Source organism: Oryx dammah, unplaced genomic scaffold, assembly GCF_014754425.2.
Source record: "Oryx dammah isolate SB20612 unplaced genomic scaffold, SCBI_Odam_1.1 HiC_scaffold_28, whole genome shotgun sequence".
In the NCBI taxonomy this organism is placed as follows: Eukaryota; Metazoa; Chordata; class Mammalia; order Artiodactyla; family Bovidae; genus Oryx; species Oryx dammah.
In genome coordinates this window covers 31,600,384-31,626,172 of record NW_024070212.1, presented here as the reverse complement: position 1 = coordinate 31,626,172, position 25,789 = coordinate 31,600,384, and the positions used below count along the sequence as shown (strand labels likewise).

The following is a 25,789-nucleotide window of genomic DNA, read 5'->3' as shown; positions in this document are numbered from 1 at the left end:
TCCTTTTAATCTAACACGACGGATTCTCACTTTTTATATCAGCATTTTGAGGAACTGATAATTGGTCTTTGCCCCAGTTCCCTGCTGCTTTTTTTCCCCTTAAGATAGAAGAAATCACAGGGGAGGCTAGGGAGGCTAAGGAAAAGTATGTTGTTTGTTCGCTCAGTTGTAACTGATTCTTTTGTGACCCCACGGACTGTAGCCCACCAGGCTCCTCTGTCCACAGGATTTTTCAGGCATGAGTACTGGAGTGGGATGCCATTTCCTTCTCCAGGAGATCTTTCCAACCCAGGGATAGAACCCATGTCTCCTGTCTTGGCAGGTTGATTCTTTACCATTGAGCCACCAGGGAAGCCCAAGGAAAGTATATTTGTGAGAATTCTTTACATTTAGGGATATATTCTTCATGAATATTCATAATATGAAGAATATATCTTATATATATATATATATATATAGGTGGCTCAGACAGTGAAGAATCTGCCTGAAACAAAGGAGACCTGGGTTCAATCCCTGGGTTGGGAAGATCCCCTGGAGAAGGAAATGGCAACCCCACTCCACTACTCTTGCCTGGAGTATTCCATGGACAGAGGAGCCTGGCTGGGCTACAGTCTATGGGGTCACAAAGAGTCGGACACCACTGAGTGACTAACACTTTTACTTGTCTTCATAGCTATTAAAAGAGCCAACTTGTAAGAATAATATACCCACAATAAGAATGTATTCTAGAAGAATTAAGTTAAATTAGAATTAGGTGAAATGGACAGCCCTTCAAGATGTGGGTTCCTTTAGTGACAGTCTGACCACCCCATATTGGCCCAAATCCCAGGTGGTACAATGGTAAAGAACCTGCCTGGTAATGCAGATGACGAAAGAGGTGTGGGTTCGATCCTGAGTCAGGAAGATTCGCTGAAGGAGGAAATGGCGACCTACTCCAGTATGCTTGCCTGGAAAATTCTATGGACAGAGAGGAGCCAGGCAGGCTACATTCATGGGGTTGCAAAGAGAGGCAAAGGACTGCACAAATGCGCTAGGTTTCCTTCTCAGCTGGTGGAGTCTGGCGCCATCTAGTGGCTGCCATGCAGATGGCACAGAAGAGCTGAGGAGGAATAGATGGCAGCATCAGAAAGAACGGAACTCTCAGAGCAGATGGGGACCACTCCCCAGACATCCCAGGTGTTATACTCAGTCAGAGATTTAGAGGGATAATGCTTCCACCTGGGTGAAGAGGCATGCCAGGACACATGTTTAATTGCTCTTTTGCTTCCAGTTCCACCCTACAAATTTCTTTCCTGGAAGCCTCTGTCATCTTCCTGTGAGACATCCCCTCTCACGGATTCTCCAGGATTAGAAAAGTGGTGCTGGATGGGGGTCAGAGGAAAATGATTGGGTGCTGCCCCTCCCGCCCTCCCCACCACCACCCGCCAGCCTGTCTGTGTGCAGCAGAGTACTGCACGGGAAGAACTGCTTGTCTTCCCAAATCTTCCTTTTCTCTGCTGGTCTTGATGGTTCCGTGCTCCCACCGCCCCCTACTATGAAGTATGAAGCTCGAGGGCAGTCTAGAACTGTCTGTCTCTCTGTTACTGTCCCTTGTCTCTGACTTTCTTGTCAAATGATCACCAAGCTCTCTCTTTTACCTCCTAAAAGTCTCTCAGTTCTGCCCCTTTCCCCTCCAGTCCGGGGCTGTCTGAGCCCTCACCCTGCTCGGTGTGGTCCATGGCAACTGTTTCTACCTATTCTGTCTGCCTCCAGTTTCTCCTTAGAATCCACCCCTGCATGCCCACCAGTCATCCTTCTAGGCAGCACATTTGCCCGGTTCTTTCCTCATCAAAAATCCCCCAGAAGGCTTCTCTGCAACAAAGGAGAAAGCTTGTCTTGTCCAGAAGCGAAAAGCTCCTTGTGGTCTGGCCCGGCCACCCTCTCTCTGCTCTCCTACTGTCTCCAGCAGCCCTCCCTACCTCAGGACCGTCTTGGTTTGTGGAAGACGCCACGTGTATCTTTGCCCAGGCCGTTCCCTCTGTGGGGAATGCTCTGCTTTCCTCTCATGTCCTGTGACTTCAAAGCATCATGCAGATTAATGCACATGCGTCCCCCACCTCCACCTGCATCCCTTGACACAAAGTGACTGGGACACACCTCAGGCCCTGAGTTAACCCCTGTCCTTAGAAAGCTCTCATGTCTCGGTCAGCCTCCTCCGCAGGAGAAGGAAAGACAGTGTCTGAGTCCTGTTTGTGTTCCCAGGGTTGAATGGTGAAGGTCGTGGCTGGAGCAGCTGCACAGCCAGAGGACAGAGGCTTGGGACAGCTGACTCTGGGTAGGAATAATGGTGAAACAGGATCCACTCCTTGTTGGCTTCCCCCTTGGTCCTCTGACACCCCTCTCGACCTCCATAAACTTCCACTGATGTTTTCCACTCAAAGTTTATAAAGAAAGGCTCCTGTGGGAGCCTGGAGCCAGCCACAAGCCTGAGAGAACAGTGTGTGGGCCTCAAGGGGACCACTGGGCCTAGGACAGCAGGAGGGTCACAATCTGGGGCCCTCCATCTAGAATATTCTTTCTTGTGTTAGACCCCTACTTGGAAGGCTCTACTGCCCATGGATCATAGGTATATTAGATTTATTTAAATATGAGTGTGATTTGGAGGAAAAAATACGAGTGTAGTTTTTAAAAGGGATCAGAGCCCCCAGAGTGGGCTCATGTCGTCAGGGGCAGGAAAAGCCCCTGGCCTAGTGAGGACAGAGGGGCCTTAATTTGGGGACTGAAGATTAGTGAGGAGGATTAACTGGATTTAAGCAGAGAGACAGGCTGATGAGTAAGAAGCCGTGGGCATAGCTCTGACAGAGACAAGGCGTAGAGAAACCTGTGAGATTTCGTCATGAAACTAAGCCCCGAAGACCAAGTAAACAAATCTGTCAAATGGCAGCTTGACATTTTCTTGTCATTTTGCATTTGGCTCGTTTGGCAACTCTCACAGAATTAGCAGCAAAGTTACCTTGCTACCGGGGTGACACAGTGGTAACAGCACAGATTGCGAGTTTGGACCCTGGTCAGGCTATTTATTAGATAGGAACCATGGACAAGTTACTAAGCCTCTCTACCTCAGTTTCCCTATCTGTAAGATGGGCAGCAATAATAATAATAGTGTAACTGAGCAGAATCCTATGGGGCTTTGCCTGGACAGACCGCTCCATGTCCTCTGACTGCCTCTTATTTGTAGACAAACTTTCACCTCCTAGGCTTTGCTAGAGTTCCAAAGAATAAATTTAATTCGAGAAGTGAGAAAATGCAGAAAGGAAAACAGTCAAATGAGACAAATAATAATAGTTTAGCCATTAAACAAAGTCAAGGACATTTAGTTCCCCCTCAGGGGCTCTATGGAGAAGGCAATGGCACCCCACTCCAGTACTCTTGCCTGGAAAATCCCATGGACTGAGGAGCCTGGAAGGCTGCAGTCCATGGGGTCATTGAGGGTCAGATACGACTGAGCGACTTCACTTTCACTTTTCACTTTCATGCATTGGAGAAGGAAATGGCAACCCACTCCAGTGTTCTTGCCTGGAGAGTCCCAGGGACGGGGGAGCCTGGTGGGCTGCCGTCTATGGGGTCGCACAGAGTCAGACACGACTGAAGTGACTCAGCAGCAGGGCCTCTACATAATATCTTGAGCCATGTCCTTTGAGTTGTTTCGCAGATACTGAAACCCCCACCAGCTGGAAGAAGTTAACTGACTGTATGCTGCCCAGAAGCACAGAGACCCCAGATGGGTTGAAACCAGAAGGTTGATGATGTTGACTCCCCATGACCTCACTACTAACCAAAAGAAGAATGTCTATGAGCTGATTACACACCCTGCAACCCTCTCCGTCACCCTGGCTGTACCTTGTGGCATGCGGGATCTTAGTTCCTCAACAAAGGATTGAACCCATGCCTGCTGCAGTGGAAGCATGGACCATCAGGGAATTGGACCATTGGACCATCAGGGAACTCCTACTTACCTTGTCTTTAAAAGCCTACCCCTGGAAAGCCATTGGGGAGTTCGGATCTACTGAGTCTCAGCTGCCAGGACTTCTTGTTTGGTGCCCTGCAATAAACACTGTACTTTGCTTCACCACAATCTGTTGTCTTGGCTCTACTGCACTTGGGCAAAGGGTCCCAAGTTTGGTTCAATAACAATAGTACCTGCCCCTTTGGGTTGGTGTGAGGATTAGATGTTAGTGCACGAGAAGAGCTTAGGGTGGCCTTGGCCAGTGGAAGCTCCATGGGAATGTTTTATACATTTTTTGTTTATTTATGAAGACATCCCAGTTAGCACTGGGATCTGTCTGCCTGGCTCACTAAGCCAGTTACCTGAGGCATCTCCCCTGTGAGAGACTCATAAAACTGCCAGGAAGAAACAAACACCTGCTCTAGGATGCGGTTCACTTTCCCAGAATTTGAACACAGTAGGAAGAAATCTCAGTTTGTCCGGCCTGTGTGCCATTATTATGATGTAGTTTAAAAGCACAGGTTTATGTGGGAAAAGCTTAATAACACTCCATTTGGGAACATAGCTACACAAATCTTATCTAAGAGCTTCTTAATACCCTGCTTAAACATATGAGTCACTGTTTCCAAGTGAAATGGAATGTTTGCTCAATATGGGCTATGATCTTAATACTGCGTTATACAATTATTTTTTTCTAGGAAAAGCATAAGGAGTGTGGGCTCTGAATTTTATTCTGGCTCTTCTCAGATTGTGTTCAAATTAAACCTGCCAACGCATGTGTGTCCCCTGAGATAAGCATCTCAGGGCTGGTGACCCCAGGACTAGGGAATGTCGTTTACTCTGTAGACTTGCAGTTCCCAAACCTTAGTGTACATAGAAGCCCAAAGGGTGATGTTCAAACGCTGTTTCCTGGGTTACCTCCAGAGACTCAGATGCAGTGGGGCCTACAACAATCCCCCTCCAGCTGTGACTGATGCTGGTGGTCCTGGTGCCTCCTTTCCCAAGAAACGCTGCCCCACCCTGTCTGTCTCCCCAACCTGTGGAGGAAATAAACATAACGATGAAAGTTCTACTTTTCCCCCAAGGGACCAAGAGACTAGTTTCCATTAGGAAAAGCTCCAGTCGAGCTAGAGCATGGGCTTAATATTAAAACAAGGACAAGCAGGATAGGAGGGAAGGCAGGGAGACTGTGATGGGGTCTGTGTCCATCCAAAATTAGGTTTCAAACTTTGTGCAACTGTCCCTGGAGAAACCTCAATCGCTGAAGTGAAACCAAGGGGGAAGAGGAACACAAGGAGGGGGCCACCATGAGGAGAGAAGGGAGGCCCCCCGTGGGGCTGTAATTTCCGCTCACTTGAGGGCGGACAGCTGGGGCCCCACCTGGAGGCTGGGAAGCCCTGCAGGTGAGGAGGCGGCTCTGGCTGCCCCGAGGCCCCAGCCAAGAGGCAAACACGTGTTCTACATATGTTCCCAGGCCCCCATCTGGGGCCCAGCTGTGGAAACCTGGGCCTGAGCCGCCGAACGGGACGCTCCGTGTCAGCAGGGGGTGTTTGGGAGACGGGGCAGCAGAAAATGGGGCCCAGGCCCCTCGGCTTGGGGTTGTCCTGCCCCAGGAGCCTGCGGGGGATGGAGAACTTTGCAAGGAGCCCCATGGGCTGAGGCCACCCACAGCTCACTCCCAGGTGTGGGGGAGGGGACACACCTCTGAGAGCTCACTGTGGGGACTGCCTACCTGACCTCACTAGCTTCCAGGAAGGGACACTGAGAAGGGGCTCAGTGAGGCCCTGGGAGAGGCAAAGGGACAACTGTTTGGGGGGTCAGGTAGAATTACGCTCTCAGGAGGATTTGGCCCCAGCGGGGTGCTGAGCGCCAGCTGGGCTCCCTGTAGAGTCTCCGGCCCCAGGGTCCTCACTGGCAAGGGCAGCTGTGAGGTAACTAAGGAGTGTTGTCAGTGGTCTGCTCTCCAGGTGTTTGTTCCTTCCTTCCATTAGGGCCTGTGGGCACTTCGGATCCTGGGCAAGGCTAGCTACGGCCACCGCGCCCCCAGACAGCCTGCACTCTCCTAGGAGCCCTGGGCCAGGGGAGACCCATGGGGATGGCAAAGTCTGTGGGCCAGGAAGGGCTTCGTTGTTCGCCCCAGAGATGCCCTGAGCCCCTGGGGAGCTTGGGAGGATCAGAAATGGGGTCCTGTGCTGCCCCTAGCATCTCCCAGCTTCCTTCCCAGATGCTGCCCTCCCCACCCCCCACCTGCCTTCTCCTCTCCGCGGCATGCTCCATCCTCCCTCTGCCCTTACGTCTGATGGTCCTGCCCCTCCTGGTGACACTGGGACCAGAGGCTCAGATTCTCAGCTCAGCTCCGCTAGGGGTGAGGCAGCTCCCAGAGTCTGTTTGCACCTCTGCTACATGTGGATAGCGACTCTGGCCATCTCGCCAGTTTGTGGTGAGGTAGACCCCACAGCAATGTGGCCCCAACCTTCCCTGGTGGTCGAGCATGGTGGGGGTTGTTCATTAGGTACCCAGAGTCCTGTGTTCCATCGCAGAAATGCTGGATCCCAATTCCTGGAAAGGGGACCCCTGGGCAGCTGGGGTTTTAGCCACAGGAAAAATGTTGGAACGGTGTTAAGCAAGGAGACCCCAAGGACCCCCTCTTCTTGGGGTGATCTTGACTCTGCCCACCACTAGCTGCCTGGGGAACCTCAGGGAAACAGCTTCTTTAACCTTCCTCCTCAGTGAAATGGCGTTCCCACTGGGATTCCCCACGCAGGGTTGTCGTGAGGCTGGAATGAGGTGGTGCGAACCCCAGGCCCAGTGAGTTTGTGCCTTGACAGCGCTCTGCAGGCTGATAGAGGACTTGTTCTTCTGCCCATAGAAAGTGGGTTTTGTGCCCCTTCAATAAAGGATGGTGTCTGCACTAATCAGTCACCAAGAGCAAGTATAGAAACTGGACGGCGAACTTAGGGCAGGATGAAACAGCCTGTGCCCCGTCCAGCCTCACCTAGTATGAAATGGGCTAGGTGGGAGGCAGGCTGACCTCCTCCAGGGAGGAAGCCATCAGAGCCACTCTAGAACCCTCCCTCTCAGTACACTCTTGGTGTCTTTTTAATTTATTATTATTTTTTAATGTTTTAAACACTATCCCAAATAGACCCACCCAGGACTTTAGTGCCCAAGGCAGCCCCCTTCATTCCATAAACCACCGCATGGAGTCAGCCTGTTTGGTTCAAGGTGAAGATTTTAACCCAGGCTATTTATAAATCCCTCGATGGAGCGGGTGTCAGTTTCAAAGCAGTCATGCCAGATGTCGGTTTAGAAGCTGAAAGGGAGACAAGCATTATTATAAATTAATGTTGCCAGTGATTAATATTTGATATTTTTAACACGCATTCATCTGGGAGGAAAAAAAATCCCCTTTAATTAGCGTGGCCGGCTGTCATGCAGTCCTCCCCTTGACAACGGGCTGCCAGGTCTTCCGGTGTAGCTTCAGGCAAAGATCTGACTGAGGGAAGAAAAAATGAGCCACGAAGTCAGATTGCCTGTAGACCTGCCTCTTCAGGCGGGTTCTGTCAGGCTTGGGTATCCTGCACTGCCCTCACTCAGCCCATCCTTTCTCCTCTGTGCCTCCCGCTCCGGCTCTGGGCTGGAAAAACCACAGGTTGGTTTCATCACAGCCTGCTGCTGCTGCTGCTAAGTCGCTTCAGTCGTGTCCAACTCTGTGCGACCCCATAGACGGCCGCCCACCAGGCTCCCCCGATCCCTGGGATTCTCCAGGCAAGAATACTGGAGTGGGTTGCCATTTCCTTCTCCAGTGCATGACAGTGAAAAGCGAAAGTGAAGTCGCTCAGTCGTGCCTGACTCTTAGCGACCCCATGGACTGCAGCCTACCAGGCTCCTCCATCCATGGGATTTTCCAGGCAAGAGTACTGGAGTGGGGTGCCATTCCTAGAAGTCAGGATTTCTTTTGAGTCTGGGCTCTGCCTGAGAGTGAGGAGACTCACTGGAGGCCGACCATGTGGGCTTGCCTGCAAACCTGTCTTATTTTGTCTGCACAGTGTAAAAATAAAGTGACCTGTATTTAAAATTTGGTATATTTCCCCAAAACCCACATTTCCTATGAAAGTGTTAAAATGGAAGTGTTAGTCCGCCAGTCATGTCCGATTCTTTGTGACCCTGTGGGCTGAAACCCGCCAGGCTCCTCTGTCCATGAGATTTTTCAGGCAAGAATACTAGAGTGGGTTGCTATTTCCTTCTCCAGGGAGGCTGTCAGACCCAGGGATGGAACTCGGGTCTCCTGCATTGCAGGCAGATTCTCTACCATTTGAGAATGTGGGAAGCCCTTACATTTCTTATACCTCTTAGAAAATGATGAATCCTGGCATCCTGGAATTGGGTTCCCACAGTGGCCCTAACTGGAGGGTGTGGTATTCAGCTGTAGAGGGTTGTTTAGACACATCTGAACTCACCACACCTGTGTCGAGGTCTCCGCCACACCTTCCTTAAGGTGGCCACCGGGTGACTGGGGTTTACATCTGATCTGAAAATAATTTGTTTGATTTACACAGTGCTGGCTGCATTACGCTTAAAATTTTTGGAAGGCAATTAAATTAACTGTGTATTTCTATTTTTTGATATTTACTTTAAAAATTAGAATTGGAAGCACAGTCTCCAGTACCATATAGGCGCATATCATATTACTTGCTTCACCCGTAATTTAGTTAAAGCGAGGATTCTCGGTAGAATCTCTGGCAGGTGATTTCTCCATTACCTGCCTGGCCCCTGTGGGCATCTGAGCTTTCTCCTAGTGCTCAGTGTCACTAATCCTCAAGATTCTCATCCATTAAATGAGACCCGAGCAGGGTGGAATGGGAAGATCACGGGTTTTGGAGTCAACCTGGTCCTGTATTGAAATCCTGGCAGTATCATATTCTGATTTGGGAGCTGGGTAAGTGACAACTTTGTTAAGCTTCATTTTTCTCATTTGTAAAATATGGGTAAAGATATCCACTCTGTATGTTTTTGGTGGTGATTAGAAGAGAGGAGAAAAATATTAATAATAAGGGCTTACGTTTTTTTAATGCCTACTGACCACTAAGGGGCTTCCCTGGTGGCTCAGTGGTAAAGAATCCCCCTGCCAATGCAGGAGACTCGTGTTCAATCCCTGGGTGGGGAAGATCCCCTAGAGGAGGAAATGGCAACTCACTGCAGTATTCCTTTCTGGGAAATCCCATGAACAGAGGTGCGTGGCAGACTATACTCCATGGGGTCACAAAAAAGTCGAACACAACTTAGCGATTAAATACCAAGAAGCACATACCATGAATTTAGCATGCTGCCCATTTCAAGTGCACAGTTCAGTGGCATTAAGTACATTTGCATTCTGTGCAGCTATCATTACCTCCATCTCCAGACCTATTTTCATCTTGCAAAACTGGAAAATCTATACCCATTAAACAATTACTCCCCATTTCCTTCCTCCCCCCAGGCCCTGACAACCACCATTCTGCTTTCTGTCTTTATGAATCTGACCTCTCTAAGTACACCATATAAGAGAAAATAAAGCAGGTGTGGTCAGATTTCAACATTTTCGATATTTGAGTTGAGGGTATCAGGAATTCTTTGTACTACTTCCGTACAATTTTTTTCGAAATTATTTCTAAATAAAAAGATTTTAAAGACTGAGACAATCCAAAGACCTCTTCAAATAAATTCCATAGTCATAAATTTGACATTCAGCACATTCAGAAGGAAGAAGTTAGAAACCAAACAGCAATGGAGCACGCTACTCAATACCCAGAGCCCCACTCCGGGGAAAGCTATTGAGCTGGGCTTTTGGGAAGAGGGGCTGGCAGGTTGCTCCTAAATCCCATGTGGGGTTGCTTTTCAAGCAGGGAGTTGAAAAGAGGAAAAGTAGGGGGAAGAGAAGAATAAAGGGATGAGAAGCTTCTCTGAGAGAAATCAGGCCCCTCCCAACTGTTCCTCCACTTTCACAAATGCCTGCACAACATGATGGGACAAACCAGGGCTAAAAGGGGACAAAGAAGTTGGCCACGGAGAACATGAGCCACTGCAGGGCAACAAAACAGAATCTCTCTGTCATGCATCTTGAGATCATGAATGTCTGCATTATAAATATAGTTTTAAAGAATCACTAAATAGCTGGGGAGGGGAACTCAATCCAAAACTTCAACTTCAAAAGCTTCATGACATTGGATTTGGCAATGATTTCTTGCATTTGATGCCAAAAGTACAAGCAAAGAACCAAATTAGATTACAGCGAAACAAACAAAAAACATTTGTATATCAAAGGGCACATCAACAGAGTGAAACTGCAGTCCACCCAATGGGAGAAAATATTTGCAAACCAAATACCTAATAAGGGGTTAACATCCAGAATATGCAAAGAATTCCTGCAACTAAACAACACGTAAAAAAACAAGTATTGAAGCCAGAAATTGACATCAATACAAAACTATTACTTAATGTTGACCAAATCCTCTTTCCCAACTATTTGGTTATTCCTTAAAATTGTGTTTATAAAGCAAAACACGATCTTAAGATGCATGGCCCAGTGATCCAGAGACTTGGTTTGCTGGGGACCCTGAGTCCTGCATTGGAGTTGGGCGAGGTCACTTTTACCCCTCCCTCTCTCCCATTCTATTCAGGAAGCTGGAATGGGCTTCCCCGTTGCATTTTCCCATAACTCACAGTGTGCTCTCCTGTGTGTGTGCGGGGGCCGGGTCCCCAACCCCAGTGTTCACATGAGAGGACTCAGCAATTCTGTGATGTGCTGGGCAGACATTCCCAGGGCTCAGGTCACTTGATGCAGAACAGAGGTATGGGTTTGGAGTCTGGGAGCTGGTCTCTCCCAGATTTCTGCTGACCAAGACTGGAGGACTGGCCAGTATGTCACTCACAGGGATGGATCCCTTTGTGGTCAGGAGGGGAGAAGGGTGGGGACTTCCACATGTGCCAGCAGTATTTTCCAACGCGTTTTCCAGGTTTCCGGCCTTCTGAGATCTCTCTCAGGTGAGCCATTGCAGTTCCTCTGTCCTGCATTAAAGACCCCTGGACTCCTCCCATCTTCTTCAGCCCAAGGCTTGTTGAGTGTGGATGTAATGTGGTCATCTTTGCTGAACTATAGGGTTTTGGTGCTGGGAGGGTCATGTGGTCAAACTGAGAGGATGCACCCCCAAGAATCATATTTTGAATATTTTGAGGTACTGATCTATTATTTTTAAAAAATCCTCTCATTTTCTCCTTTCTCTTTTCCTCAGGAAAGGAAAAGCCAGCTCTGCCTCTGTTTGTCTTAGGGAAGACGTGGGCAGGGCAGAAAGCAGGGGACTGGCAGAGCAGGACATTTCTCCTGAAGCCCCTCAGAGCATGTAGCGGAGGTAGGGGACTCAGGCAGATTCTGAGTGGTGGGGACCCAGATCCTGCTTCTTGGTGTGGTGCAGGGAGAAGGCAAGGTCAGGGTGGAGGGTCCGTGTGGTTTGTCTTGGGGAATAGGATCGAGGCAACTTCCAGAATACTGGGTTGTCTCAGGTGAGACATGGAGGCAACAGGAGCCCAGGTAGGGACAAAGGAAGACCACCACGCACCCCCTACCCCTTGCAAACTTGACCAGCTGGAGAGTCATGTGCCTCAAAGCATACCTGCGGGGCACTGCAGAAATGGCTAAGGTTAATCGGCCCCTCAGGACGGAGGGCTGGGGGCACAGTGCAGAAATTCAGTTGATTCCTAGAGCAGAAAAAAGAACTGCTGCTTTGAACACAGCAGAGATTGAGACCAGCTCTGTGAGCCTGTGAACCCCATATTTCACAGACAAAGAATTGAGACTGGGGAATGGCTAAAATGTTCAAGGTCACACAACCTCAGTCGTTTATGTCTCCCATTCGTAGGAAGACTAACGAATAGCAGCTCTAGACTCTCTTATCTTTGACCCTCTCAGGGTCATTGTCTCTAGTCTACAGAAGAAGAAACCGAGGCATTGAGAAGTAAAGGGATTCACTCAAGGTCACACCACCACATGGCCAGGGTTCAAGCCTAGGACTGTCCCACACATGCTTTCCAGAAACCATGCTCCCCTGCGAACGGATGCTGGTAGAAGAGGTGTCTGGTTCTTTGGATCACAGCAGGGTCACCAACCAGAACCAATCTTTCCCCGACTTGACTGTGGGCTCCCTGAAGGTGGAGATGAGATAAGGCCCCCATCTCCACACAGTGTGAGCTCATAGGAGAGGCTCAGGGAAGGGTGCATGTTTGACCTTGTTGCTGCTCACATCTGAGTGGAGGTCACAGCGTTGGGTACCCTGGAGAGGCTGTCCCTGGGCCCTGGTTTTGTTCGAGCCACTTTTGTGGGTCAGTTCCCCAACACAAGGAATCTAGACCAAGGGGAGTTGTCCCCACCTGGATTTGGGTAACCAGTGATGAAATCTTATCGTGGCTTTTCAAAAAGCTTTTTGAAGTGTTTGGCCTGCTTCCCGGGGATTAGAAGTCCTAACATCCTGTGCAGTCTGAGGCAGCCTTCCTGATAGCGTGCACTTGACTGCTGTTAGAATGATCCCAATCTCTTGAATAAACATGGAAAAACCAGTGCTTTGGTTCTTGGCTTTGAGGGTCACCTTCCAGAGGGAGGGGGCTGAGCCTGAGTTTCAAGGCTCTTTGTCCAGGAGTGTTTGCTGCTGGGTCATGCTGGGCCACTGGCAACGTGGAGCTGGTGCGGGGGGAGATGGTGGGAGGGGGTGGTGGGTACCGCACTCCTGCCTCATGTGCTGACACCCACAGGTCCCAGCCCCACATACTACAGATGGGCCCACTGCTCATAAGTATGACTGTCCCAAGGGATGTCCAGAGGTTGTGAGCAGTGAGCTTGAAGCAGTGCTGCCTCAGACTTGACGTTGTAAACTCATGACCCACCCCGCCTGGCCCCCATAACTTGTCAGGCCCTGTGGTAAACTGTAGCACATCAAACCAGGAGTCTTGTGAAAGGACTTTTTTTATGTTCAAGCTCTTTTTCCTTATGAGCAAGAACTCTAACCTCTCCGAGCCTCCATCTCCTCATCTGAGGATGTAATAAAGACGTGACCCTCTATTTATTCCATAAGTGGTGGCAAGCTCAATTGCCCATTCATTCGCTCAACCAAGCATTTACTGAGCGTCCGTCATGTGTCAGTGCTGTGCTGTGCTTAGTTGCTCAGTCATGTCTGACTCTTTGCGACCCCATAGACTCCTCTGTCCATGGGTTTCTCCAGGCAAGAATACCGGAGTGAGTTGCCATTACCCCTCCAAGCGATCTTCCCAACCCAGGGATCGAACCCAGGTCTCCCGCATTGCAGGCGGATTCTTTACCATCTGAGCCACCAGGGAAGCCCACCAAGGGTCATGCTGGGCATGTGTGGGGGGAAGCATCGATTGGATGCAGGGCCACTGAGAGAGGACATGCAGGCCCTGGTCTGGCAGGACAGCCTCCTCAGGGAAGGAAACAAGGAACACGCTGTACCATTTGGTGGTGGTATTTTCTCTCTACTTCCCTGGCTTTTGGAAAGGGAGGGTGCCGTGATGATGCTCTTAAGGTGTTTTTGGAATACTGAATGTGCCCACGGCTGCTTCCTGGGGCCTGAGAAGCAGCAATGGCCTGGCCTGCTGGGAAAGGACATGGGGGTGGAGCACAGCCATGGCCAGAATGGGGTATGCCTGCCCTCTTGTTGTTTGTTGTTCAGTTGCTAAGTCGTGTCTGACTCTTTGCAACCCCATGGACTGCAGCACACCAGGCTTCCCTGTCCTTCACCATCTCCCAGAGTTTGCTCAAACTCATGTCCATTGAGTTGACGATGCCATCCAGCCATCTCATCCTCTGTTGCCCCCTTCTCCTCCTGCTTTCAATCTTTCCCTGTTTGTCTTCCTATGGCCTGTCATAAAACACTCAGGTCCCCTGTCGACTGCCTCCTGAGGCCTTTGCAAGTCAAATACATAAACTCCTGGATCTGTCCCCCACCACCTTACCTCCCTGTGTCCAGGGTCCACCTCTCTACTGCCCAGCCTGACCTCTCTGCTCCAGGTCCATGCCCCCATCTTTCACCTCATCAGGCCTTCCTCACTTTGTAGACCTCTGTCCTGCAGAATATGGGTGGCCGGCACCTCAGTCTCCCTCACATCCATGGTCCCAAAGCCCCTGCCTTAACCTGACTTGAACCTAATCTTCCAGTTCCCAGTCTCCCTTCATACCTGGGATGTGATCTCCACTTTTGTGTTTGTGTCTTTGTTTTCCCTTTAGCCCTGATTCTCTCCCAGGCTCCAGGCCTGAGAGCATGTCTGGCCTGGACCTTGGGACCCTCTACTTGTCCCAAGCCTCTGCACCTGTGCCCCTGAGAGACTCTTCCGGGTCCTCTGTGTGTGGCTCAGACGCCTAACCCATCCCCCAAATCTGACCATCATGTCGTAGCTTCCTCCTTTTCCTCTGTGTGTGGCACAAGTCTGCCCTCTTTGCCCACCTTCCCCAGGCCTCCCAGTGGCTCATGGATCTGGCATCTAACCCTCCCCTCCCAACATCCTTCTAACATGGAACCAAGGGCCACAGCCTTGTGGGGAGCAGCGGTCTTGGGCCTGCATCTCTTTTATTTTTTGGAGCTTTAAAATTTTTTTATTTTTATTTTTTTGACCATGCCACGTAGCATGCAGGATGCAGGATCTTTGTTCCCCAACCAGGGATTGAATCTGTGCCCCCTGCCCCTCTTGCCCCACATTGGAAGATGGAGACTTAACCACTGGACCACCAAGGAAGCCCCTACAACTCTCTTAGATGGAGGTGACAGACTGAACAAGCACCCTTGGCGTCAGATGCCCCTTGAGGAGTAGACTGAGCGGCTTCTGGAAACCTGGGCTGGGAGGACTGGGCTGCGAGACCCCTGGACAGGGCAGGTTGGGACTCCTGTGAAGTCAGGCCCAGGAAAGGGAGGCATTGAGGGCTGGAAGGGGCCTATTGAGAACAGGACTCTTTACTGACCACAAGGTGGGACATGAGATAGGGCTTTGGCGGTGGCCCCACCTGTGTTAGCTCAAGAAGTCCTGTCTGAAAGGGGAAATCAGGTCAGGGAGGCTTGCATGACATTTCCTGGCCTGAAGATCAGGCATGCGTACCCTTCAACTTTGAAGTCCCCGGCGTGGTGGAACCCATGGCCCTTATCAGAGTGGGTGTTGTGTAGTCTGGGTGCTATCTTAATGTGTTTGTGGAGTGGCCCGAATTTAGGGGCTATCTCTGCAGCTTGGGCTCCCAGCCAGAGGGAGCCCCGCACCTTCTATAAAAGCTGTGGGAGTGGGCCCTGGCTGCAGCAGTGGCTGGACCCAGATCCAAGATGAGGTGTCTTGTGGTGCTACTTGCTGTCTTCACTCTCTCCCAGGGCGCTGAGATCACCAGGTGAGTGTCAGGCCTCAGGGGAGGGGATGGGCATCTCGTGCTTCTGCTGCGGGGAGGTGTCTCCCTCATCTTCCAGCCATCGGTTCCCCTCGGGAGACCTCGAGGAAACGCTGCAGGTTCCCGGGATAATCGTTACCCGTCAGTTTTGCCTTTTATGTTGGGGCCTTTTCCTCTAAAGCATTCCCCTATTCTTCAGGGCGTGGTGAACAAGAACAGGAGGTCAGATGGGCTGTGTGGGAATTAAGCACACAGCTTCTGGAGTCAAACTGCCTGATCCTCAGCTTCATCATGAACATAACGTAAACTTGTAAATTTAGGATGACAGAAGTATCCATCTCATAGGGTTGTCCTGAAGGGTAAGTTGTTGCTGTTTAGTCTCTAAGTCATGTTCGACTCTTTGCGATCCCATGGACTGTAGCCCTCCAGGCTCCTCTGTCCATGGGATTCTCCAGGCAAAAATTGGAGTGGGTTGCTATTCACTTCTCCAGGGGATCTTCTCTACCCAGGAATCAAACCCGAGTCTCCTGCATTGGCAGGTGGATTCTTTAGCCAGTGAGCCAGGGAAGCCCTCATAAGGGGTATATGAGTTAGTATTTATAAAATGCTCTGAAGAGTGCCTGGCACATGGTAAGAGTTATGTGTGCGTCTGTTAGAGTTCTCTGTTGTGCCACATCCTTTGTGGGTGAAGTTTCCAGGTTCTCCTCCCCAGATTATAACTGGTATTTATTGAGTGCTTGCTACTAGATGCCAGACACTTAACTAGGGCTTTACCTATACTCTCACTAAGCCTCAGGGATTAGGTAGATAATATTTTTTGCCTTTCACAGGTGATGAAACTGCTGTTCAGGGAGGGTCCTTGAGCTGTCCAAGGCCTTGTGGTTAGATATGAAGGAGCCAGACTTGGTCCTAAGTGGACTAGCAATTTTTTTTTTTTTTTGCTATACTGTACAGCATCTGAGCTCTTTGTGCCCTAGCCAGGGATTGAACCCGTGCCCCCTGCAGCAGAAGCACAGCTTCTTAACCATTGCACCACCAGGGAAGTCCCCTGGACTGGCACTCTTTTCATGACACCACACTACCTCTGGTTACCAGGTTCGAGCTCTGTCAAGGCCAGAACCCAGAGAAACCTGAATCCATCCCTGGGAAGCAGGGTCCCTAAAAAGGGGTCCGGTGTCTTTCACCAGTGGGGGCTGCAGGTGGCGGTCTTAAGAGTGGAGTTCTTTCAAGTGCCAGGTACCTGGCTGGCTCAGCATGGCCTCTGGAGGCAGAAATGGGGCGGAGGTTTCCGTGGTAGTTGGAACTGCAAACGTTTAGGGCTGCATTCCTGGTTCTTAGCATGGGGCAGTAGACTGCCTTCGAGCTTCACTTGCCTTGAGGGTGGCTTTCTGGGTCCTGTGCCGAGACAGGACAGATCAGTAGAGTCACAGCTACTACTGTGAGAGTCACCAGGCACTCAGCCTGTGGATCCTGAGCTGACTGGGAACCAGAGCTGGAACAAGCAGAAAGACATGGGGACATGGGAAAGGACAGCTGTGGGCTTGCTTCCAGGAGCTCAGCCCAACTTCCTTCTTTTCGGGCTGAAGTCCTTTTCTGTCATCAGAGACAAAGGCTGAGAAACGTCTGGAGAAACTTTCATTTCTATTAATAGATCAGGTCCCAGCCAAACTCACGCATGAGGGCTGGGGGCAGGAGGCACCAGAGGAGAGACTGTCATTAATATATGAGGCGTTCCATATGGGATCCATTTAAGACATGAACAACGTGAGAAAATCCATTTTCTTTATGAGTCTTAAACCTGCTGCCCTTATATTACTCTCAAAGCTCTTTCACACCTGTAGGCTCCAGTTGTCCTTAAAACAGCCCCAAGGAGGAGGACCACGTGACTCAGAGCTGGGTGACATTGGGAACGATCATGCTCTAGTCTTCCATTGCAGGAGAGGAAACTAAGAGCTGGAGAGATTAAGCCACTCAGTGCGTCCACAGCAGTGCCCGAGAGTGGCTGGAAAGGGAGCGGTAATCCATTTTGCATGGAAGTTGAAGCTCAGAGGGCCTTGACCAGCCACCAGCTGCCAGAGACCGAAGTCTCCAACCAGCTTCTGCTGTCTTCCTTCTTGATTCTCGTCCTGCTGATCTGCCTCCATCATCTATCATCTAAACTCTAACCATATTCACTGGGGACCATGCTCTGTGCTGAAACAGTCTGAAGAAATTCCACCCATATTAGGCTGCCCAGAGAGCGGAGAACAGGGGTTGGCCAAGTGTGGGAGCTTGGTCATAGCTTTTTCCAGAGTGTGGGGGACACCATTTTCTTCCCTACACAGTATGCTCCTGGAGGGTAGAGACAGCCTTTTCACGTGTCCCCGGTACCCCATACGGTGCCTGGCACATAGTAGGTCCACAGCAAGAATTGGAGACTGAATGAGAGTATGCTGAGTGCCTTTCAAACCGCAGAGCTGCAAACTCATTGTGTGTGTTAGCTGCTCAGTCGTGTCTGACTGCAGCCCCATGGACGTAGCCTGTCAGGCTCCTCTGTCCACAGACTTCTCCAGGCAAGAATATGAAGTGAGTTGCCATTTCCTTCTCCAGAGGATCTTCCTGACCCAGGAATCAAACCTGGGTCTCCTGTATTGCAGGCAGATTCTTTCCTGTCTGAGCCGCCATGGAAGCCCAGGCACCAGGGAACCCCATTAGTGGCTTATAAAATACATCGACTGAGTTTCCACCAGCATTAAAAAAGAGAAAAGGAGTTGGAAATATCAGAGTGCATTGCAGCTGGTAACGGCCAGCATGAGCTAATGTAGAACTCGATTTTTACTTTAGGTAATGATGCAAAAATGGAGAAATAACTTATGGAGCCCAGAGCCTCTGGGTTCCTCTGAGGCTGGGTGGCCCTGGGGGAGATGCCCACCTCATCACTAATTCTTCCCCTCTCCTCAGGATCCCACTGTACAAAGGCAAGCCTCTGAGGAAGGCACTGAAGGAGCGTGGGCTTCTGGAGGACTTCCTGCAGAAACAGCAATATGGTGTCAGCAGCGAGTACTCCGGCTTTGGGGAGGTGGCCAGCGTGCCCTTGACCAACTACCTGGATGTGAGTGGTTCTGCCAGCCTTCCAGTAATGATTCCCACACAGTGTGATGGACACCCCACCCCTCCTTTCCCTCTTTCAGGAATCAGGGAGCCCTATGGGGGTGTGTGAGGCCGTCTCCCACCCCTCAGTAGCTCTCAGGAAGCAGCAGGCCCTGCAAAACCGGTCCTCCCACCTTCAAGGGTCTGAGCCCAGATGACCTGCCCACAGACCGCATCCCTTGGGGACACATGGTCTGCGCCCAGATCCAGCCTCACACCTGACTTTCCAGGTCCAAGGAACCCACGACTTAGGTTTCCGGGGCAGGGAGGGGGCAGCTGGTGCCCACTGTCAGCTGCCCGGGACGTGACAGGAGTGCCCTCTATGCCCGCTTCTTTTCTGGAGCCTGTCTCTCTCATCTGTCACTCAGTAAACAACCCACCCTTTTTCTGTTCGGTGCCCTTGTTTCCTTATCTAGGTCATTCCCACCCCCATCTGAGCCCCAGTTTTGACACACAGAGAGAGCTGGAAGGAGGTGTGTCTGGGGCACCTTGAGTCTGGGGTCTGTACCTGGCTGGTATCCCACCTCTGTGTCCCTGTCCCTGACAGGTGCCCCAGGCTCCTTACCAGGCAGGGCTTACATTTTGCTCTAGTGTCTGCTCTGGGGGCGATTCCAGCAGGGATTGCAGGATTTGCGGCAGAAATCACGGAGCCTACAGAGCTGAACAGGCACCGGGCTGGGCATCAGTGCTCCCCAATCCTTCACGTGGTGCTCCCAGCCTGACCCGGTGCTGTCTGCCTTCAGAGTCAGTACTTTGGGAAGATTTACCTCGGGACCCCGCCCCAGGAGTTCACCGTGCTGTTTGACACCGGCTCCTCTGACTTCTGGGTACCCTCTACCTACTGCAAGAGCAATGCCTGCAGTGAGTGACACCCCCGGCCCCGCCCACCCCTCCGCTCTGCCAGTCGTGGTCAGGGTGGCCAGGCTTGGGGTGGGATGTGTCTGTGTGTTGTGGGGAGAGCTGGCTTGGACATTCCCAGACTTCCAGTTGTGTCCTATCTCCTTGCTCAACCCTCCCGCTGGCCGCAGACTGGGTAGATGTGCAAATCACAGATCTGATGCATAAAGCACCAGTTAGACATGGGGGAACTTTGTTTCATATTTTTGGCTCTGTTAGGAGTCAAGGCAGACACCTTACCCTCCTGGGTGCTCAGTTTTTCTTTCTATAAAATAGGGCCACGACATGCCAGTTGGTTCTAAGAGAATAAAGTGAGAGGTACTGAGAAAACATTAAATACACATAAATAATTTGTTTTTCCAACCATCTTGGGAGATTGGTGCTCTTTTTATCCTTATTCACCAGGTGAGGAAACCAAGGTTGAGAGAAGCAGAGACTTGTTGGAAATTACAAAGCTGGTATAAGCTAGTCTCTGGAAACCATAGAGAGGGCTTTCTTTTTTTCTTTTTGGTTGGAAGTTATGAAGGTAGCATTGGGGGGTCAGAGAGGTGGATTGAGCAGCAAAGAATAATTTTCTTGACTGAGCTTTGTGGGACCCAGACAGAACTGGCTGCTTATTTTCAGTAGAGAGAATGGTCAGTATTGAGCCCATATTCCTACGAGAGCTGGTAAGGATTTAGCCCCTGTTAGCACTATCGAGTGGAGAGAAGATGCTCTGGGTCCCACTAACCGTGAGCCTGTGTTCCAGAAAACCACCAGCGCTTCGACCCAAGAAAGTCGTCCACCTTCCAGAACATGGGCAAGCCCCTGTCTATCCGCTATGGGACTGGCAGCATGCAGGGCATCCTGGGCTACGACACCGTGACTGTGAGTGGACCTTGGGGCCCGCCGATCCTCCCCTCTACCTCCCCACCAGCCACTGCCCCACCCAGACACCCTGGCTCTGGGCTGTGCCACGGCTGGCGCCAAGGGGCTCTTTGTGTCCTGCCCCTGTGGGTGGCCCCCCTGGGAGAGGATTCTGAGAGGGGTTTTAGCCAGCAGCAGCTGCGGGGTGTCCCTCCCTCCCTTCCCCTTTTCCTTTCCATGTCAGCTCCCATCCGAGAGGCTTCTCTGGGTCCAGTTTCCATCCCTTTTTCACTTAACCTTGGCATAGTCACTGTGATCTCATCTTAAATTTAGTTCTTTCAACAACCCTTTGAGGAAGCTAGTCTCACCCCCATTGTTCAGACGAGGGACCCGAGGATCAGATGAGCTGATAACTTGCTTGAAGTCACACAGCTGGTCATGGTGGGCGCTGTCAGACCCACGTCTCCGCCTCTGTGGATTTGACTTCACTTTATAAGTCATAGAGCAGCACCTCCTTTCAAGTCAGAAAGCATCTGTGCCCTCTGGACAAGGCCCCCCTTTGCTCTCGGCCCTCTGCCTTCTGAAGTACTTGATTCAATGGCTGGCACACAGTAAGTGCCCAGTACATGTTAGCATCTTTCCTTCCATCCTCACCCACCATCTAAAATGAAAATCAAGCAGTCTCCCTTGGTGCTCATCAGCTTGCTCTTCCTTGAGTTCTTCCTGGCGTCTGGCTGGAGTCTTTTTTGCTGTGAGCCTGAAGGCTCGGAGAAGTACTTGTCCAAGGTCACACAGCTCATGGCAAAGCAAGGATGTGCAGTAAGGTCTTTCAGATGCACACTGCAGGCATGTTCTTTCTATCCATCCTACTGTGCCCACAGCGCTTCCCAGGGAGGCGCCCCGGGTGCAGCCAATGCAATGGAAGGGCTGTGGGCAGGCAGAGGTCCCTTTGAGCAGCCCTTGTTTCACCCCATTCTTTCAGCTCACCCTCAATTTCTGCACCATGAGCACTGCTCTCTGTACCCCAACTTGTGCCCTCTCTTCCCCTGCCAATCAGCCTTCTGCCTCGTCAGACCCATTCTCTCAAAACCATAGCACAGAGCTGAAAAGGGAAACGTTTCTCTTAAGTGCCCATACTACACTGCCCATAGAGGGGAGGGCGGGCTGGAGAAGACGGGCTTGACCTGAGCCCTCTCTGGGTCCTCTGGCCTGGTGGAGGTCACTCTGTCTCTCTTGCAGGTCTCCAACATTGTGGACATCCAGCAGACAGTAGGCCTGAGCACCCAGGAGCCTGGGGACATCTTCACCTATGCCGAATTCGACGGGATCCTGGGGATGGCCTACCCCTCGCTCGCCTCAGAGTACTCGGTGCCCGTGTTTGACAACATGATGGACAGGCGCCTGGTGGCCCAGGACCTGTTCTCAGTTTACATGGACAGGTAGGAGCTGCACCCAGCCTGTGCTGGACTTCCGTGGCCTGGCAGGGACCACTGACTGAGGAGGGGCTGCCTCTTGGGGACACTGCAGTTCAAGGACACCAGCATCAAAGCACACCTCTCCTTGTTTCCAGGCACATCTAACCCTCTGTCTAAAGGCCCCAACATGGGTCGTGGATGCAGCCAGGGTCCACTGGGCCCGAGTTTGACCTTCATTTCTGGCATTTAAGAAAAGAAGCTTGACTCTATCTCTGCATAGGGGATATTAACCTCTTTTTTTCTTCCAAAGTGATAGGCCTCAGTAATCATTTACTGATATCATCGAGATTCTCAGATGCTTATAGCAGGCTCTGAGGGAGTTCAGGCTTCTCCTTTCAGTATGCAGGAGATATTAGAGAAGAGCCTGGAGCAGCTGGGAGAAGAGCTGGGAGAGCTCATCTGAAGCCTCTGGGGTGGAGGTGGGGGCTGGGGGTGGGAGAAGAGCGGGGAGGGGTCTGAATCGCCTCTGCCCTGTGTGGGGCTGGGATATTGCTTCTCTGAGCCACGGTGTCAGGGTCCACTAACATGCCTCTCCTCGGTTTCAGGAATGGCCAGGAGAGCATGCTCACGCTGGGGGCCATCGACCCATCCTACTACACAGGGTCCCTCCACTGGGTGCCCGTGACGCTGCAGAAGTACTGGCAGTTCACCGTGGACAGGTGGGCGCGGGGCAGCCGCGGCCCTGCCAGAGGCCGGCTCCAGTGTGGGGCCGCAGGGATCCGGGGCACAGCCCAGTAGCTCATCCCATCCGAGTCTGAATCAGACGCTCCAAGGCCAAGGGTCCTTGATAGAGAGATTGCTGACCATTCACTTACAGTTTATTAATAAGACTGTGCTGTGCTGTGCTGTGCTGTGCTTAGTCGCTCAGTCATGTCCCAACTTTTTGCAACCCCATGGACTGTCGCCTGCCAGTCTCCTCTGTCCATGGAATCCTCCAGGCAAGAATACTGGAGTGGGTTGCATGCCCGGCTCCAGGGGATCTTCCCAACCCAGGGATCGAACCCAGGTTTCCCGCATTGCAGGTGGATTCTTTATCATCTGAGCCACCAGGGAAGCCCAAGAATACTGGAGTGGGTAGTCTATCCCTTCTCCAGAGGATCTTCCAGACTGAGGAATCAAACTGGAGTCTCCTGCATTGCAGGTGGATTCTTTACCAGCAGAGCTACCAGGGAAGCCTTATCTGGGGCTTCCCAGATGGCGCTAGTGATAAACAATCCACCTGCCTCTGCAGGAGACATAAGAGATGTGGGTTCTATCTCTGGGTCAGAAAGATCCCCTGGAGAGGAAATGACAACTCACTCCAGTACTCTTGCCTGAGAATCCCATAGCCAGAGGAGCATGGTGGGCTACGGTCCATAGGGTTGTAAAGAGTCAGACACAACTGAAGCAGCTTAACATGGGCACTGTGCTTATCCAGCACTACTACCTGCCAGGCATTGTGCTGGGCGAGAATGTGACTGCTTCATTTGCTCCTCACTGAAATCCTGTAGAGCGGTGCTATGATTATCTTCATTTTGTAATTTACTAACATCGAGTTTGAACCTCATGCCCATCCCCTGGGTAAGTCAAGGAAGTCAAGGGGTGCTAATGGACCCATTTTGCAGATGAGAAGCCTGAGTGCGGGAAAGTTGGGGAGCCTGCAGCAAGGACATGGCAGGAGAAAACTGGAAACCAGATCTTTGGGCAAAGTGTGCAGTGCTCCTCCTATCCTCTCCCTTCGTGCATACAACTTTGTTGTTTCATTGTCACTTCTGTCCCAGAGAAGATCAGGCGGTCTCCATTTAGCCACTGTTGAGTTGGGAGAAAATGATTTTGGGTTTTCTTCTCCGAGTTCAGGAAGTTATGGGGGCTCCAGAAAGGAACCCAAAGAAAAGGACCTGGGATGGCTGGGCGTCCTTCCTGCCAAGGTCCCTGGAGGGAGGGCTGGATGCTGGGCGCTCTGCAAGGCCGCCCTGTCTTCCCTCTGCAGTGTCACCGTCAGCGGTGCGGTTGTGGCCTGTGAGGGTGGCTGTCAGGCCATCCTGGACACGGGCACCTCCAAGCTGGTCGGGCCCAGCAGCGACATCCTCAACATCCAGCAGGCCATTGGAGCCACACAGAACCAGTATGGCGAGGTGAGGCCAGACCCGTATCCCCACCTCCCCAGAACCTCCGAAGAGGGAACCCCCTTTGCACGTGGAGGCAATGACAAAGGGAAATGGTGAGGGGCCTGTTCTCCTGCAGGGGGTGGGAGGCCTTCACGATGACCTCTTCTGGCTTTGGCCACTTGGCCTTGGGGGTCCTATGTCTCACACAGTGACAGCAGTCTGACCTTCTGTCCCCAGAGAGGGTCACACATCCCTGACTCTCTGAGCTTTGCTCTGCCCTCCACCGATGAGTCTCCCCGCTTTCTCCCTGTCAGCTAGGTGCTCCCAGTGTCCTTGGGAGCTCTGGCTTGGCTTGGAGGGAGACGGCGAGGCCAACCACCCCTTGTCTTCATCCTTGTCTCCAGCTGGTGTCTGTCCCTGGGCTGGATGACAGGTGGTCCCCATCCCTGCGACTCCCTTGAGATCCAAGGACTTCCCTGGGGTCCTCTGAGTAGCGGATCCTCCCCTCTGCTCAGCTCCAGTGCAGAGCAAGGGGTCCTGCCTGCGACTTCCTCTGGCAGTCAGATCACACTTCCTCTGACTTCCTCTGGCAGTCAGATAGCACCCATAGCCCTCCTAAGAGGACTTCCCTCCCTCTGTTCTTTAGTTTGACATCGACTGCGACAGCTTGAGCAGCATGCCCACTGTGGTCTTTGAGATCAATGGCAAAATGTACCCACTGACCCCCTACGCCTATACCAGCCAGGTATGCATCTCCAGAGAGGAGCCTGGCTTCACCCAGCTCTCCTCCTTCCTCTTGGCAACTCAGCATGTTGGTGATAAGTGGCAAGGCCTAGATGGAAAGAACAGGTTGTACATTTAGACCACTCGGCCCTTTGGAATAGGATGAGGCTGTCCTGGGGGCAACTTCATCCTGGGAGAAGTAGGGCCAACCAGAAGGACAGACTCCAGGCCCCAAGGGAGGGTGGGGGCCACTCGTAGGAATCTCCATCCATTGTGCTGGCTTCTAAGCCCTGGGGCCTTGGGCTTTGTTCAGGCTTTTTCTTAGTAGCCTGGGCTTTGTGGGCACCCAAACTTTGTCTCTACTGCCTTGCTGGCTTCAGCTTTAACCTAATCCTCAGCACCCCAAACAGTCAAGGCCTGGGGTCCCCAGACCTGCTCTGGCGGGGGGGTCATCAGGGCCGTAGGTGCTGAAAGCAGGAGGGTGGGGGGTTAGGGAGGACAAGTGAGGGGGGAGGGGACCCACTAGATGACCTTGGATTCAGTCACTTTATTTCTGAATATCAATTTCTTCATTTGTTGAGCAGACAAATCCTATACTTGTTTGTTTACCTCCGAAGGTGATTTCAAGGGTGAAAGGAGATAATAGATGAGAGGGTGATTGAGGGGGTGGGGTAGGGAAAGACAGCAGCTGGGGTTGGAACCAGCTTCATGCCAGCTTCCCTTTCCCAGGAGGAGGGCTTCTGTACCAGTGGCTTCCAGGGTGAAAATCGTTCCCATCAATGGATCCTGGGGGATGTTTTCATCCGAGAGTATTACAGCGTCTTTGACAGGGCCAACAACCTCGTGGGGCTGGCCAAAGCCATCTGATCACATCGCTGACCAAGAACCTCACTGCCCCCACACACCTGCACATACACACGCACACATGTACGTGAGCACACGTGTGCACACACAGATGAGGTTTCCAGACAGATGATTCTCAATAAATGTCTTTCTGCAAAGTCTGGCTTCCTTTGGGGCTGAACCCCTGCACCGCTCTGTGGGTGGGATGTGACAGTCACATGGTGTGTCCAGCAGAGCCGGGGCCACATGCGTAGAGGAGGGTTGGGGAGTTGATAGGTGGAGACCTTCACAAGGAAACTGGCCGTTTCAAAATCAGGTCAGGATTTTAAAAACAAGATCCGTCTTGTCTTCCTGTTTCTTCATTCTACATATTTTTAGGGAAAGAATGCAGTAAGGA

General features: G+C 51.5%; 1 protein-coding gene across 1 annotated transcript; it reads left to right on the top strand.

The window, feature by feature from the left end:
* The first annotated feature begins 15,333 nt into the window (after positions 1 to 15,333).
* On the top strand, positions 15,334 to 25,504 carry LOC120856706 (chymosin). Its single transcript, XM_040232081.1, has 9 exons — positions 15,334 to 15,395; positions 18,333 to 18,483; positions 19,265 to 19,382; positions 20,167 to 20,285; positions 21,504 to 21,703; positions 22,285 to 22,398; positions 23,709 to 23,853; positions 24,473 to 24,571; positions 25,279 to 25,504. Exons 1-9 carry the CDS (start codon positions 15,334 to 15,336, stop codon positions 25,414 to 25,416), a joined length of 1,146 nt encoding a protein of 381 aa, XP_040088015.1. The 3' UTR covers positions 25,417 to 25,504.
* The last annotated feature ends 285 nt before the right edge of the window (positions 25,505 to 25,789 follow it).

Coding starts and splice junctions, on each gene's coding strand:
- LOC120856706 (XM_040232081.1), top strand. CDS start 15,334: ATGAGGTGTCTTGTGGTGCTACTTGCTGTCTTCACTCTCTCCCAGGGC. Junction 15,396..18,332: donor CAGGGCGCTGAGATCACCAG/GTGAGTGTCAGG, acceptor CCCTCTCCTCAG/GATCCCACTGTACAAAGGCA. Junction 22,399..23,708: donor TGGCAGTTCACCGTGGACAG/GTGGGCGCGGGG, acceptor TTCCCTCTGCAG/TGTCACCGTCAGCGGTGCGG.